Source organism: Camelus dromedarius, chromosome 6 (genome assembly GCF_036321535.1).
Source record: "Camelus dromedarius isolate mCamDro1 chromosome 6, mCamDro1.pat, whole genome shotgun sequence".
In the NCBI taxonomy this organism is placed as follows: Eukaryota; Metazoa; Chordata; class Mammalia; order Artiodactyla; family Camelidae; genus Camelus; species Camelus dromedarius.
Window position 1 is genome coordinate 45,654,854 of NC_087441.1, and position 11,907 is coordinate 45,666,760.

Below are 11,907 nucleotides of genomic sequence, written 5' to 3' on the forward strand. Positions count from 1 at the left end.
ACCTAAGAGAAACTGAGGTACTGCTGCCCCTAAATGTATCTAACATATGCTACTAAATAAGATGTTGATATTGTCTAATAAAGTTTCCATGGCTCATTAGCTGTTAAGTACTTAAAAATAACTAGCCATGAGTATGAATCTTTCATAATATCTTAGGTAAGATATTAAGCATTTCATACAATCATCTCTTGAAGAGAAGCCCTATGAAGTTGATATTTTTATTTCCATCTAAAAATATTGCAACAATCTCAGTGATATTATATAGGTAACATATGAAAAAATATTTTGTTTTTGTGAGCCTTCTCCTCCCCCTAGTTTAATTGACGTGTGATTGACAAAATTGTAATATATTTAAAGCATACTGTGTTATGATTTGATGTACATAAACATTGTGAAAGGATTCCCACAGTTGAGTTAATTAACATCCATTACCTGGCATAGTTACCCCTTTAAATCTTTAAATTTTTAATGAATGAAGCATGGTCTAACTATATTCCTATGATATAAGTTCTCTGAACTCTGTGAAAAGTTGACATTTTTTGGACAGTATTATGAATTTAAAATATGAAATGTCTATATGGATGTAAATTTATACAATGACTAATTGTGAACCAACTTATTTCCCTGGTAGAAGAAATTGTCCTCAACTATTAATATAATTTTTTAGGGATGTATGTTTAGTCTAAATTCTGGGTTCTTGTTGTTAACAAAATAATTTTATGAAATTGAAGACAAGACAAATTAAATTTAAAATAGAGTAACATTATTTGTTATTGTTCCAGATGAATATTACTCGAAAACTGTGGAGTCGAACTTTCAACTGTTCAGTCCTTTGCAGTGACACAGTGCCTGTAATTGCTGTTTCTGTGTTCATTCTCTTTCTACCTGTTGTATTCTACCTTAGTAGCTTTCTTCACTCAGAGCAAAAGAAACGCAAACTCATTCTACGTAAGTTTTTTTTTACAATTGTTCATTTATTTAGATAAAAACCTGTATTTTAAAAAATCTGCTCCTTTTTAGAAATGATATATACTCTGAGAACTCAAACTATATTACCCTAAAACAGCTCTTTCCTTCAAATTTTACAGCTTTGCTCACTAATGGCAGAGATGTGTAAGTTTATAAGTGACTTTATAATCAAAGATCAACATGCAGTATCTTTGATGCTTTAACTGAGAAAGCTAGATTCCCTGGAATAAGGTTGACATCAACAAAGGAATAGCTGCAAAGGCTGTGCAGACCTGAAATGGCCATAGTAGGGAGATACATAGTAGGGAGTTCTTAGGCCCATTAGAGCCATGGCAGAGCCACCTAACAGAGCGGCAGGCAGAGAGAAACTGTAGCTTACACACAGACAGTTTGTTTAGGAACAAATTGAAATTGTAGTTGCAAGAAAGTTACTTGATGTTTAGCACATGCTCAATACCTATTGATTCCTTTCCTTTCTGTAAATTTCTTTCCAGCACTTCATGATTTATCTAACTTCATTTCTAATGTATCTAACTTTAAAAACAAAAAAACAGGTTATTTGTAGATCAGTTTGAACTAAATTTGTAATGCTTGTCACCTCAAAAAGCTAGCTACTAGAGGAAAGGGTCTTTATCATGGGTATATTTAGTAAAGCATTTTGAAGATTGCCAGCATTCTGTAAATATGTAATAACTCAGTCCTAAAAGCACTTATTTAGAATAATAACAAAACATTGAAGGGACCTCACTGTTGTGAAAATTTACTTTTCAGGGCTTGGTGTACTTTTAAAGTTTAGCATTTTATTTGCTTTGCAAGTGTATTTATCTCTGCAGAAGATATATACTACTTCTGATCAGTGTTTTGTTTCTTTGATTGATTGATTGTTTTCACAGGAAAAGTCACTACCACTCATCTGCTTGTACAAGCTACAAATCTTGTTGTCTTTTAACTTCTTAATTCTTCTTCTTTTCTTTTATTTCCTCATTCCCACATTTCCGTCTGCACCCCTTTTCAATTCATCAGCTAGTATTGCCAGCTCTATTTCCAAAAATATATCTTAAGTTATCTCTTCTCTACCTCCACCAGTGACACCTTAGAGCTCAGGCCATCATCGTCTCTTATCTGCACTAATGCAGGGGTCCCTTAACCAGTGTACCTGCTTCCATTTCTTGACCCCCCATAATCCATTCTCCATATAGTGGCTAGAGTAAACTTTTAAACACAAATTTTACCATGCTCCTCTCCCATTTGAAATTCTTCCTGTGTCCCTGTTGCACCTAGAATAAAAACTAAACTTATTCCAGGGTCTGCTCTCTGAGCTGCAGGTGACCTGGTCCCCAATCCACCTTCCTAAACATCTTGCATCCACCCCCTCTTAGCCAGTGATACTGTATGTAAGCAGTGGAGCCTTTTTTCTGCTCTTCTCAAACACCAAGATAATTCCCACTCCCCTCTTTCCAAGGCTCTTATACTTGTCCTCCCCACTTTCCTTGAGTGGTTCCTTGTCACCCAGGCCTTAGGTCAGAGGTTACTACACAAGGAGACCTTTTATGACCCCCCCACCTAAGAATACACCCTTCTTTTAATTTTTATGCATCCTTCTTTAATAGCACTTAATCACTACTTAAACTACCTTTTCCACTTATTTTCTACCTTACTTGTTTGTCTACCCTGACTTGACTATAAACTCAATCAGAAAAAAGATTTTATTTATCTTGCTCATTAATATATCACCAGCATCCAGAAAATACCTGGCCCATAGTAGGTGCTCAAAAATATTTGTTGAATAAAAGAACATTATACTTTATACTTAAAGGTAGCATTTCCTGGAGTGTTTTCCTCCAAATACTAGTCCTGTGAAAATCATTTTCATGAGCTTCATAATGTACCTGAAAATAAACTAAGGCCTCTGAGATTACATTCCCCAAACTTGACAATAGAACCTTTGCATAATACCTATTAATGTTTCACAGAAGCATTGTTATGAGTTAAATGATGAACTTAAAGAAATGCTGGTGTAGGCAAACAGTTCTTGTGCTGTTACCTCATGGACATTTTAATTTACTTTTCTTTATGCCACCATTTTATATGATCCCATTCATCAAGTCCTATGGTAGGAATTAAGGATTTAAAAAAGGAACAAGGCACAGTGGATACCCTCGAAGAACATACTGACCATAATCCAATTATTACAACAAATGTAGTAGAGGTATATACAGTGTGATTGGACCACAGAGGAGGATAAGATGAACTCTGCATTAGGGGTGTTGGAATTCACCACTAGATTATCCCTGGGGTAGAATTTTGAAGGATGTAGGGAATAATCAGATAGAGAAAAAGGAAGCAAGGAAGTTGTAGGTATATGTACTAATTGGTATTGCTACCTGGTTAGTTTAATAAACTTGGTAGTTAGTGAGAAACTGCATTACTTTTAATAATTTTAAACAACCTAATTTAAGACAAAAACTTTTCATTTAGTTTACCTTCTAAATCCACTGAAGACTTAAAGAGTATACTTTTAGTTTAAGCTGTTTTTGAGTTAAAGTTGTTTTTAAGGTTAGGCTGCAGCAATATACTGGTCCAGGAAGTTACGTTGTCATCTTGCACTTACACTGGTTGTCAGAGGGGACCCTGATAGAAACTAGAACAGTGGTTTTCATCCTTGACCAGATATCAGAATTGTCTGCAGAGCTTTAAAAAAAAATTTAAACAAAAAACAAATGCCTGGGGCCCACTGTAGGCCTCTTACATCATAACCTCTACACTAGTGTTGAGAACCTCTGAAGTAGAGAGATTCCTATTTATCTAGTGTAAGATACTTTCACTATGGCATGGTTGTTTTTGATTTCTGGAACATGAGAAACATTTATCTTTAACTATAACTACAAAACATATTACAAAGCCAAATAACCATGACTTTATTAACTCTAATGACTGAGTCCCATTAGCATCATGATCAAAATTGATTGTATATATTTTATTAGCAGCTATATATGTTTGCACATGTGTGTAATGTACAACTCAGTTTTCTCTGTAAGCCATTTAAATGTTTTGTTTTGTTTAACATTACAGAGTTCTTTCACTGAAGTAAGAGAAATTTAGATTTGGATTTCTAACTTAGACTTTTAAATATATAATTTTATTATTTTACCTTATAGCACTTTCATTTTTTAAACAGAGTACTTTCACTTATATTACATATTTAAGATTGTGGTGTTCAAGTTTATATAAATTGTCTATTTTATTTGGTGCTGCTTCTAACAAAGTCATGTGCAGCTTCTAGCAAAGTTAAGTTTTTTGAGGTCGATAGGAAAAAATAGACTTAGGTTTTAATTCTTATAATACTGAATCTATTCAGATTCAAACAGAGTTAATAGATGAATACTATAGTTTACATAAAAATGATAAATAATCATATTTAGAGAATTAAAATTAAATTAAAATATAATACTTTTGATTTATTTAGCCAAACGTCTCAAGTCTAGTGCAAGCTTTGCAAATGTTCAAGAAAATTCAAACTGAAACCTACGAAGTGGAGATTAACATCGTATCCCATGGATGAATGGTGGAAGACACAGCTTGGTACAAAGGAAGATAACCTATGATTTGACAAATCAAGTTCTTAAGAAATGCAAGGACTTCAGATTTATTTTAAATAAGAATTTTCAATTTTTCTTTTCTTTTCCAGTCCCTTTTTAAGGGTTTGGGTATTCTTAATTTCCAGGCATAGCAATGTTGTCTATTTTGAAGTGTATTTGTTACAATAACAAAAGATGCAAGAACAATCTTTATTTTGTTTTGTAGGCATATTTACTATTTGAGACTTCTGGTATCTCCCTATTAACATGGTATCTCAAGTAGCAAAGTTTTTGGAAACTTAACATTTAAAAATTAATCAGTTGTAGCAAAGATTTTGGAAAAAAATTCAAATGCCAAAAAGTAGCAGATCCAAAGATTAAATCACTCACCATTGCAGTATTATTGTCACATATATATTTAATATGTCATACATTACAAATAATGTGTAATTCAATCTCTAGTTTCCTTAAAGTCAGTTTTGAAACCACTAATTATACTCCCCCCTTACAATTTTTAGAAGTATGAAGGCACATTTCATTTATCTTTGTAGAAAGATTTATGGTAACTGGTTTCTTACTTGACTTTTATAAATAGTATTTTACACCTTATTTTTGCCTTTATTTCATAAGTAATTTGAAATCACTGGACTGCTTTATTACATTCAGGGCAAGATGGATTCTTTTTATACTAGGGATTTGCATTGTGAATTACATTAAGTTATTTGGCAATTTATAATTTATTACTACTTTAAATCAAATGTAGCATTATCACACTGTATTTAAATTGTAATTTTTTAATATAAATTTCTCTTGGGATATATGGGGAGTTTTTGTGGGGAGAGAAAGGAGTTGTAAAAAAAGCTTAAGCTTCAGAAAATAGACTCGGACCTGAAAGGATGCTCACTATAAGACTGTTGAATGGCTCATACTGGGGGCATGAGTCAGAATGAGAATCTGATACAGAAAGCAGGTCAGTTAAGATGATACTTATTTTTTCTAAATTATTTAAATCAGATAAAAGTGATATATGATTGAAATTAAGTCAGATATATCATGCACAGAAAACAAATTCTATTTTGGAATGTTTATATCAACCTTTCCAAAAAAATCATCATTTCAGAATTATTCACATTTTTTTCCCCTTAGGTTTTCAGTGTTAGGTGTTTTATTTGTTAATTCCTTCTCACTGTCTTGGTGAAAATATTGTTTTAAATGTTGGAGAATATCAAGGCTGCTCTATATAGAAACGAGTTTAATTTATTGGTACAAGAATTTGAATCCCTTCATACACTGTACAATGCTATTATAGAGACAAGAAAGTGTTTTTATTATTTTTTAAATGTTTACTATATATGCAGGGTGAAAGAGAAGGCTTATCCTTACATATGTAACATATCCAAAAGCTGTTAGTTATAGTTTTTCTAGTCTGCTGTGATCCATTTAAAATGTGCTGAGTTTTGTTCTGCTGTTACTGTTCACACTGCTGATGCTAATAGCACTATCTTGATTTGAAGTATATAGTTGAGGGCCATTGAAAGCAATCTTTCATTAATGCAGATAAAATCAGTTTACATGTGCAAAGTTACAAAATGGCATATTCAATTCTGTAAGTAGTGACTCTTTGAGCACCTTTTAATATTACAGATTTCTAAAAACCATTGCCTTTGGATATGGTTGCTAATAAGCACTTTACAAAAGAAAAAGCAGCCTTTAGTATTTTTCTGGTTGAGTCATTGCCATTAAAAGTAGCATCAGCAATAGATTTCAAAATCAGTATTAAGCATTACACTGTAAAGTGTGTAAATATTTCATTTTTAAGTTGTGTTGAAAAATTCTTTGCATAGTTCTGAATTCCTAGACTCGTAGCATATGTATGTGCACAAGAACATCTTTACTTTTTGACACTTGGAAATAAAGAAAGTAGCTTAAGGAAATTGCAGTGCTGTATTTGATTTTTAAGTACATTTTAAAAACTTCGTATATAATTAAACATCACATTTTAGTTTTTCTGGTATTGAATTTAAATGCCTACTTTAAAAGTACCATCTATCTTATAATTTTGCTGCAAATAAAAATGTACTTTTGGATTATTATTATTATTGTTGTTGTTGTTGTTGTTGTCGGATTTAAGAGGTAGAAATAGCATCAGCTATCTTAAAGTGTAACTCTAAATCAATAAATAACACCAGAGTTTAGTTGGTAAATGTTACTTTTGTGGGACAGTATTTTCTAATGTTTCATGGATGGGCTCTACTTTTTACTGCAATGTACTCCTTATAAAGTGAAATGTTTTCCCAGAATGACATTGTAGTTGGGGTTGGATTTCTGACTAAAGACTTGACATCAGATAAATAATAGACATCACCAGCAACAAATTGAGAAAGCAACAATATACTAGTAACCTACGTAACACTTTAAAATGGGAAAAATTATGTTCTAAGTACATATGTTTTCTGAGCTAGAAGAAACTGTAGAGGTCATTTGGTCATAAAATCCTAGAGCTGGGTGGATCCCTGAAGACCACTTAATCCAGCCTTCTATCCGCTGTATGGATTCACTCTAATAATTCACTCATTTCCTATCTTCTTAACTAAGGAAGCAGAACATCATAGAAATCTTTATTTATAACTTAGTCATTATTTGACAATTAACTCTAAAACTGAGATTTGAGATGCCTAATCAAATGTTTTGCTACTGTTCCACTCTGCTTATCTTGTAAAAATCCCATAAAATGATCATATTGATTATAAAAAGGGCTTTAGCCAGTGCTGAATTATATATGTGGCACATAAAAGTTGCAACTCTACCAAGTTTGCTTGCTCTGTACTATTACACTGAATATAATAAATATTAGTCATAAGTATAACACATTTAATGGCCAGTGATTTTCTTTGTCTCCTGAAACTAAAGAGAGCTTTTAAAAGTTACTACGACTGATTCATGTTTCTTAAAGTATGGAGGTTTCAATACTGATTTTAAACCCTGTTTTTTCTAAGATAAACAGAGGTATTTTTAAAAAATTTATTCCTGTACTGAAATGCAATCAAAATATTTCAAACCTTTAAAAGAAATGATAAACTCATTTTAGGTGGATATTGTAGAAATTCCTTCATTTTCTTACTTAAATATCAGGATTTTATCCAAAAGATTTGTCCAGTAACATTGGAAGTGAAAAACAATTCAACAGTTATAATTTCTGGAATTATTGTAGACAATTAGAGTGTAGATAGGCAGGAATGAAAATTATTAGCGTATCCTGTCTGCCTTCTGAAACAGAAGAGTATTCAGGAGAACTTAAGGGAAGGTTTCTCGTCACCGTATTATGTATCTTTAGAGGCAGGGGCCCACAACAGAAAGCCTTGCAGCCATTTCTGTTTCCAGAGCAGACCAGTTATTTCTTCCCTTTTCTCATTTTCTACATTGATGTTTAGTACTATCGCCAGTGATATAATAAGAGTTGAGATACAAAGGGCTTGACCTTGGTGTTTAAAAATCCTCTGTATATCTTGCCTGTTCACTAAAGAAGGCACACTATTTATTTGTACAACTCAGCGACTCTTACCAGTCAAAATCCAACATTCCCCACAGCACTTGCATACCTGCTATCTCTAATTACTTGTCTCCTATAGGCTTGGAGAATTAATTAGTATTGTGTGGGCAAACAGCTAGCATAAGGATATAAAGAGGGCGAGTGAGCAAGTAGAATCTCCAGATTGAATCTCCTCTTCCCTAACACCTCCACCTTGTGATTCCCAAATGTTTGTATAGGAGCAACCTAGAGATAACAATCTATACGGTAAAGGGGATTTGGGGGTCACTCATCTTGAAGCTGTATGTGCATGGCAAATTCACTGTGTATTAGAAGATTGTATGTTTACTGGGGGGAGGCTTTTGGGAAATGATGGCTATTATGTAAAGGCTAAAGCTCTGCTTGACATTACACTGTTTGGCACACTTTGCCACTATCCACTCAGGACTTACTCCTTGCTCTAACCCAACATCTCAGGAGCAGCATGAAGTGGTGTTTAGCTGCTTTGGCTCCCTTTCTACATTTATGTCCTCTGTATCAAGGGATTCTTTGTTCACTTTTTCTCCCTGTCTCCTAATACCACAATAGATGGAGTCATAGGAAGTGTCCTCTGTAATTTGGCTATTGTCACCAAATCTGCACCACTCATTCCATATCTTTGAAGCACCAGGGATAGTTGTTTGGATGGACACTGCAATTCTGCTTGTAGCCAGCCCCACATGCTAAAAGTGATTTAGAGAATGCAGTCTCTGACCTAGTTAGGCTCTGGAAAACCTTCTTTTGGGCTTAGGGTCCTAGACTATTGATAGTCTGATTTCAAGAGGCATATCTACATCACTTTGGCTTTCAAGTCCATCCTAGCTCCTTGCATTTGTCTAAGCCAAGTCGTTTATTCCTGTTTCCATAGTGCCACCATTTTTTTTCTTAGCCTTGATTAACTTCACCAACACGAAAAATGAGATTGTGGTGAAGTCTAAATTTTCCAGTACAGTTAACCCTTGAACAACATGGGGGCTAGGGTCACTGACTCCTTATGCAGTCGAATATCCACGTATAACATTTGACCTCCCCAGAACTTAACTACTAATAGCTTACTGTTTACTGGAAGCCTTACTGATAATATAAACAGTCGATTAACACGTATTTTGTAAGTTATATGTATTATACACTGTGTTCTTACAATCAAATAAGCTGGAGAAAAGAAAATGTTAAGAAAATCATAAGGAAGAGAAAATATGTTTACAGTACTGTACTGTATTTATTGATTCTGTAAGTTCGTCATCTATTTACAAGATGAATTGTCTGTCAGTACCTACATCAATATTGTCTTTTATGATACAAAACATTGCAGATGTTATATGTGTTACTAACACTAGACATCAAAAGTGAAAAGAAAGTGAAAAAGAGATTTATACTTATTTACAGGTATAACAATTCATGCATTGATAATAAAGGAACAGCTATATGATTGCTTTACAGTAGCCTAGTATAATCGATACAATTGCTTCATGGTAGCCTTGCCTAGACACTAATAAGTTGTTATAAAGTTTTACAGTATTACAGTATTACAGTCATATTTATAACACAGTATTGGAAACATAATTGTGTATTTTTAAAAAAACACTGCCCAGGGGAGGGTATAGCAAGCACCAGGTCCTGGGTTCAATCCCCAGTACCTCCATTAAAAAAGTAATTAAATAAGCCTAATAAACCCCCCTGCCAAAATGCATGAGAACAGTGCCTTAAAAAAAGAAAGATGTTACTAAAAAAAAAAAACACTTCCCTGTGATGATAGACTGATACACAGGGTCTCCAGTTATGAAAGAGAGCAGCATACTGTACAGTTATGTAATTCTTTGAAGGCAGTTATAAAACAGAAAGAAAATTATTATTATTGTATATATCATTCACCTTATGCCTATGTAAAGATAACCTATCCACTTCAGCACAAGTCTTGCACAAAATTTTCTACACATATATTTTTGTATATTTATTGAAAAAAAATCCACGTATAAGTGGATCTCCCCCAGAGGTAGGTGATTGTCATCTTCATGCTTGTGTCGCCAAAAGGAGGGCCATTCAGTTCTCCTGATCTGCTCCCAGTCTTTCTTGAACACCCGGTGGAGGCCTATGGAAAAGAGCTCTGAACCAAGGGCAGAATTTCCTCTTTTCTGTGGCTCCCAGGGGTTCTAAGCTGTCACACCAGCCCATACATGGTGTTTTAAGCATTTGTTAAAATTTCAGTTTTTTTTCCTCTTACCGTTTTGACTGCTACTCTTCCTCCTGTACTGTGCTCAAAGCAAAACAGTTTGTAGGAGCAGTGCTTCTTGGCTTTCTATATCCTAAGTGGGATTGGGACTCACTGATTGCTTCTTTGCTGTCAGCTCTAGGTTTTTACTTGACAGCAAACTGCTCTGCACTTCATTTAATAGGTAAAGACATAAAACAAAAAAACGAGATTGATAATTATGGAAACTATAAAAAGTCACCAAATCTCAAAACAAAAAAAATTTAGTTGCTGAAATTAACTCAATGGAAGTTTTACAGTCAATAAGATATAGTTGAAGAGATGATTAAGAGTATATTTGAATAATATTTCCAGAAGGAAATATGGAGAGAAAGTTTTGGGAAACACAGATGAGGGGTAAGAGATATAGGGGATGCCATGAGAAGATTTAATCTAAATGTATTTAGAGTCCTTGAAATAAAGGAGGGAGAAAATAGGACTGAAACAATTTTTGAAAAGATAAACAGGTGAAAAACATTTTCACAAATTAAGAAGCCCAAACAGAATTTAAAACAAACCGAAAAACCTGGTCACATTCATAGTAAATGAAAACCAAGGAGAAATACATATATACAACTAGAGAAAAAAAAAAGACATTACGTTTAAAAGAGTAATAATTAAACATAATTTGGTTTTTCAAAAGAAATATTGAAAGCTAGAAGACAAATGGAGTATTTTAAAAGTGCTGAAAGAAAGTAACTGACAATCCGTAATTCTACGCCCAGTGGAAAAAAAAAATGTTCTCCAACATAAAAAGGGAAATAAGGCATCTCTGGGCATAAAGACTGAGAGAATTATCACAAGCAGTCCTGTATTAAAGGTAATGTTAAAGACAGTTCTTCAGACAGAAGTGAGATGAACCTCGGTGGAAACCCAGGGGTGCAAGAAGAAATGAATGAAAAGGATAAAATAGATGAATAAAGCTAAATAATCATTGACTGTATACAATAATAATGCCCTGGGGGGTTAAAATATACTTATATTTAATGAAAACACGTAACAATGGCATAAAAGTCAAGAGAGGATTCTTCAAGTTAAAATGTCTTAAGGTCATTAAATTATCTAGAAAGAAGATTATTTCTTTAGGCTGTTTCTGGAGGTAAAATTGACTGCCAATCTTTACTGGCAAAGATTTTGCTGTTTTTTAAGTTGGATTGAAGGTACATTCTGAATCAGATCCAATTCCACTCCTTTTATGACATCTTTTAGGATTTTCTTCTGTTCTTGACTCTTGCATATTTCTTAAGGAAGCAGCTTGCCGTAAAGGAAAAAGCAAGGACTTTAGAACCAGGCCTGGGTTTAAACTCCTGCTTTTCCCCTTCCTTGGACAAGCAATTTACTTCCTCTTCCTTGGACAAATGAGAGGTAATAATATTGGCTTCACAAAATCACTGTGCAAATTAAACGAGACTAGGTTTATGAGGAACCTACCGCGCAATGCCCAGTACCTGGTACTTCATACTGCTCACACTGCTCAGAAAATACTAGTCTTTTTCCTTCAGAACCGTACTAAACACAGATGGCACTATGCAGTTTGGCACTTG

The 11,907-nt window shown here is 33.8% G+C and overlaps 1 protein-coding gene across 1 annotated transcript in view; it reads left to right on the forward strand.

The window, feature by feature from the left end:
- Positions 1-6,640, forward strand: part of OSTM1 (osteoclastogenesis associated transmembrane protein 1) — a 32,046-nt gene extending 25,406 nt beyond the window's left edge. The window contains exons 5-6 of the mRNA XM_010989610.3: positions 783-948; positions 4,436-6,640. Coding sequence (XP_010987912.2) covers positions 783-948; positions 4,436-4,491 — 222 coding nt within the window. The 3' untranslated portion in view covers positions 4,492-6,640. The remainder of the gene's footprint in view (positions 1-782; positions 949-4,435) is intronic.
- The last annotated feature ends 5,267 nt before the right edge of the window (positions 6,641-11,907 follow it).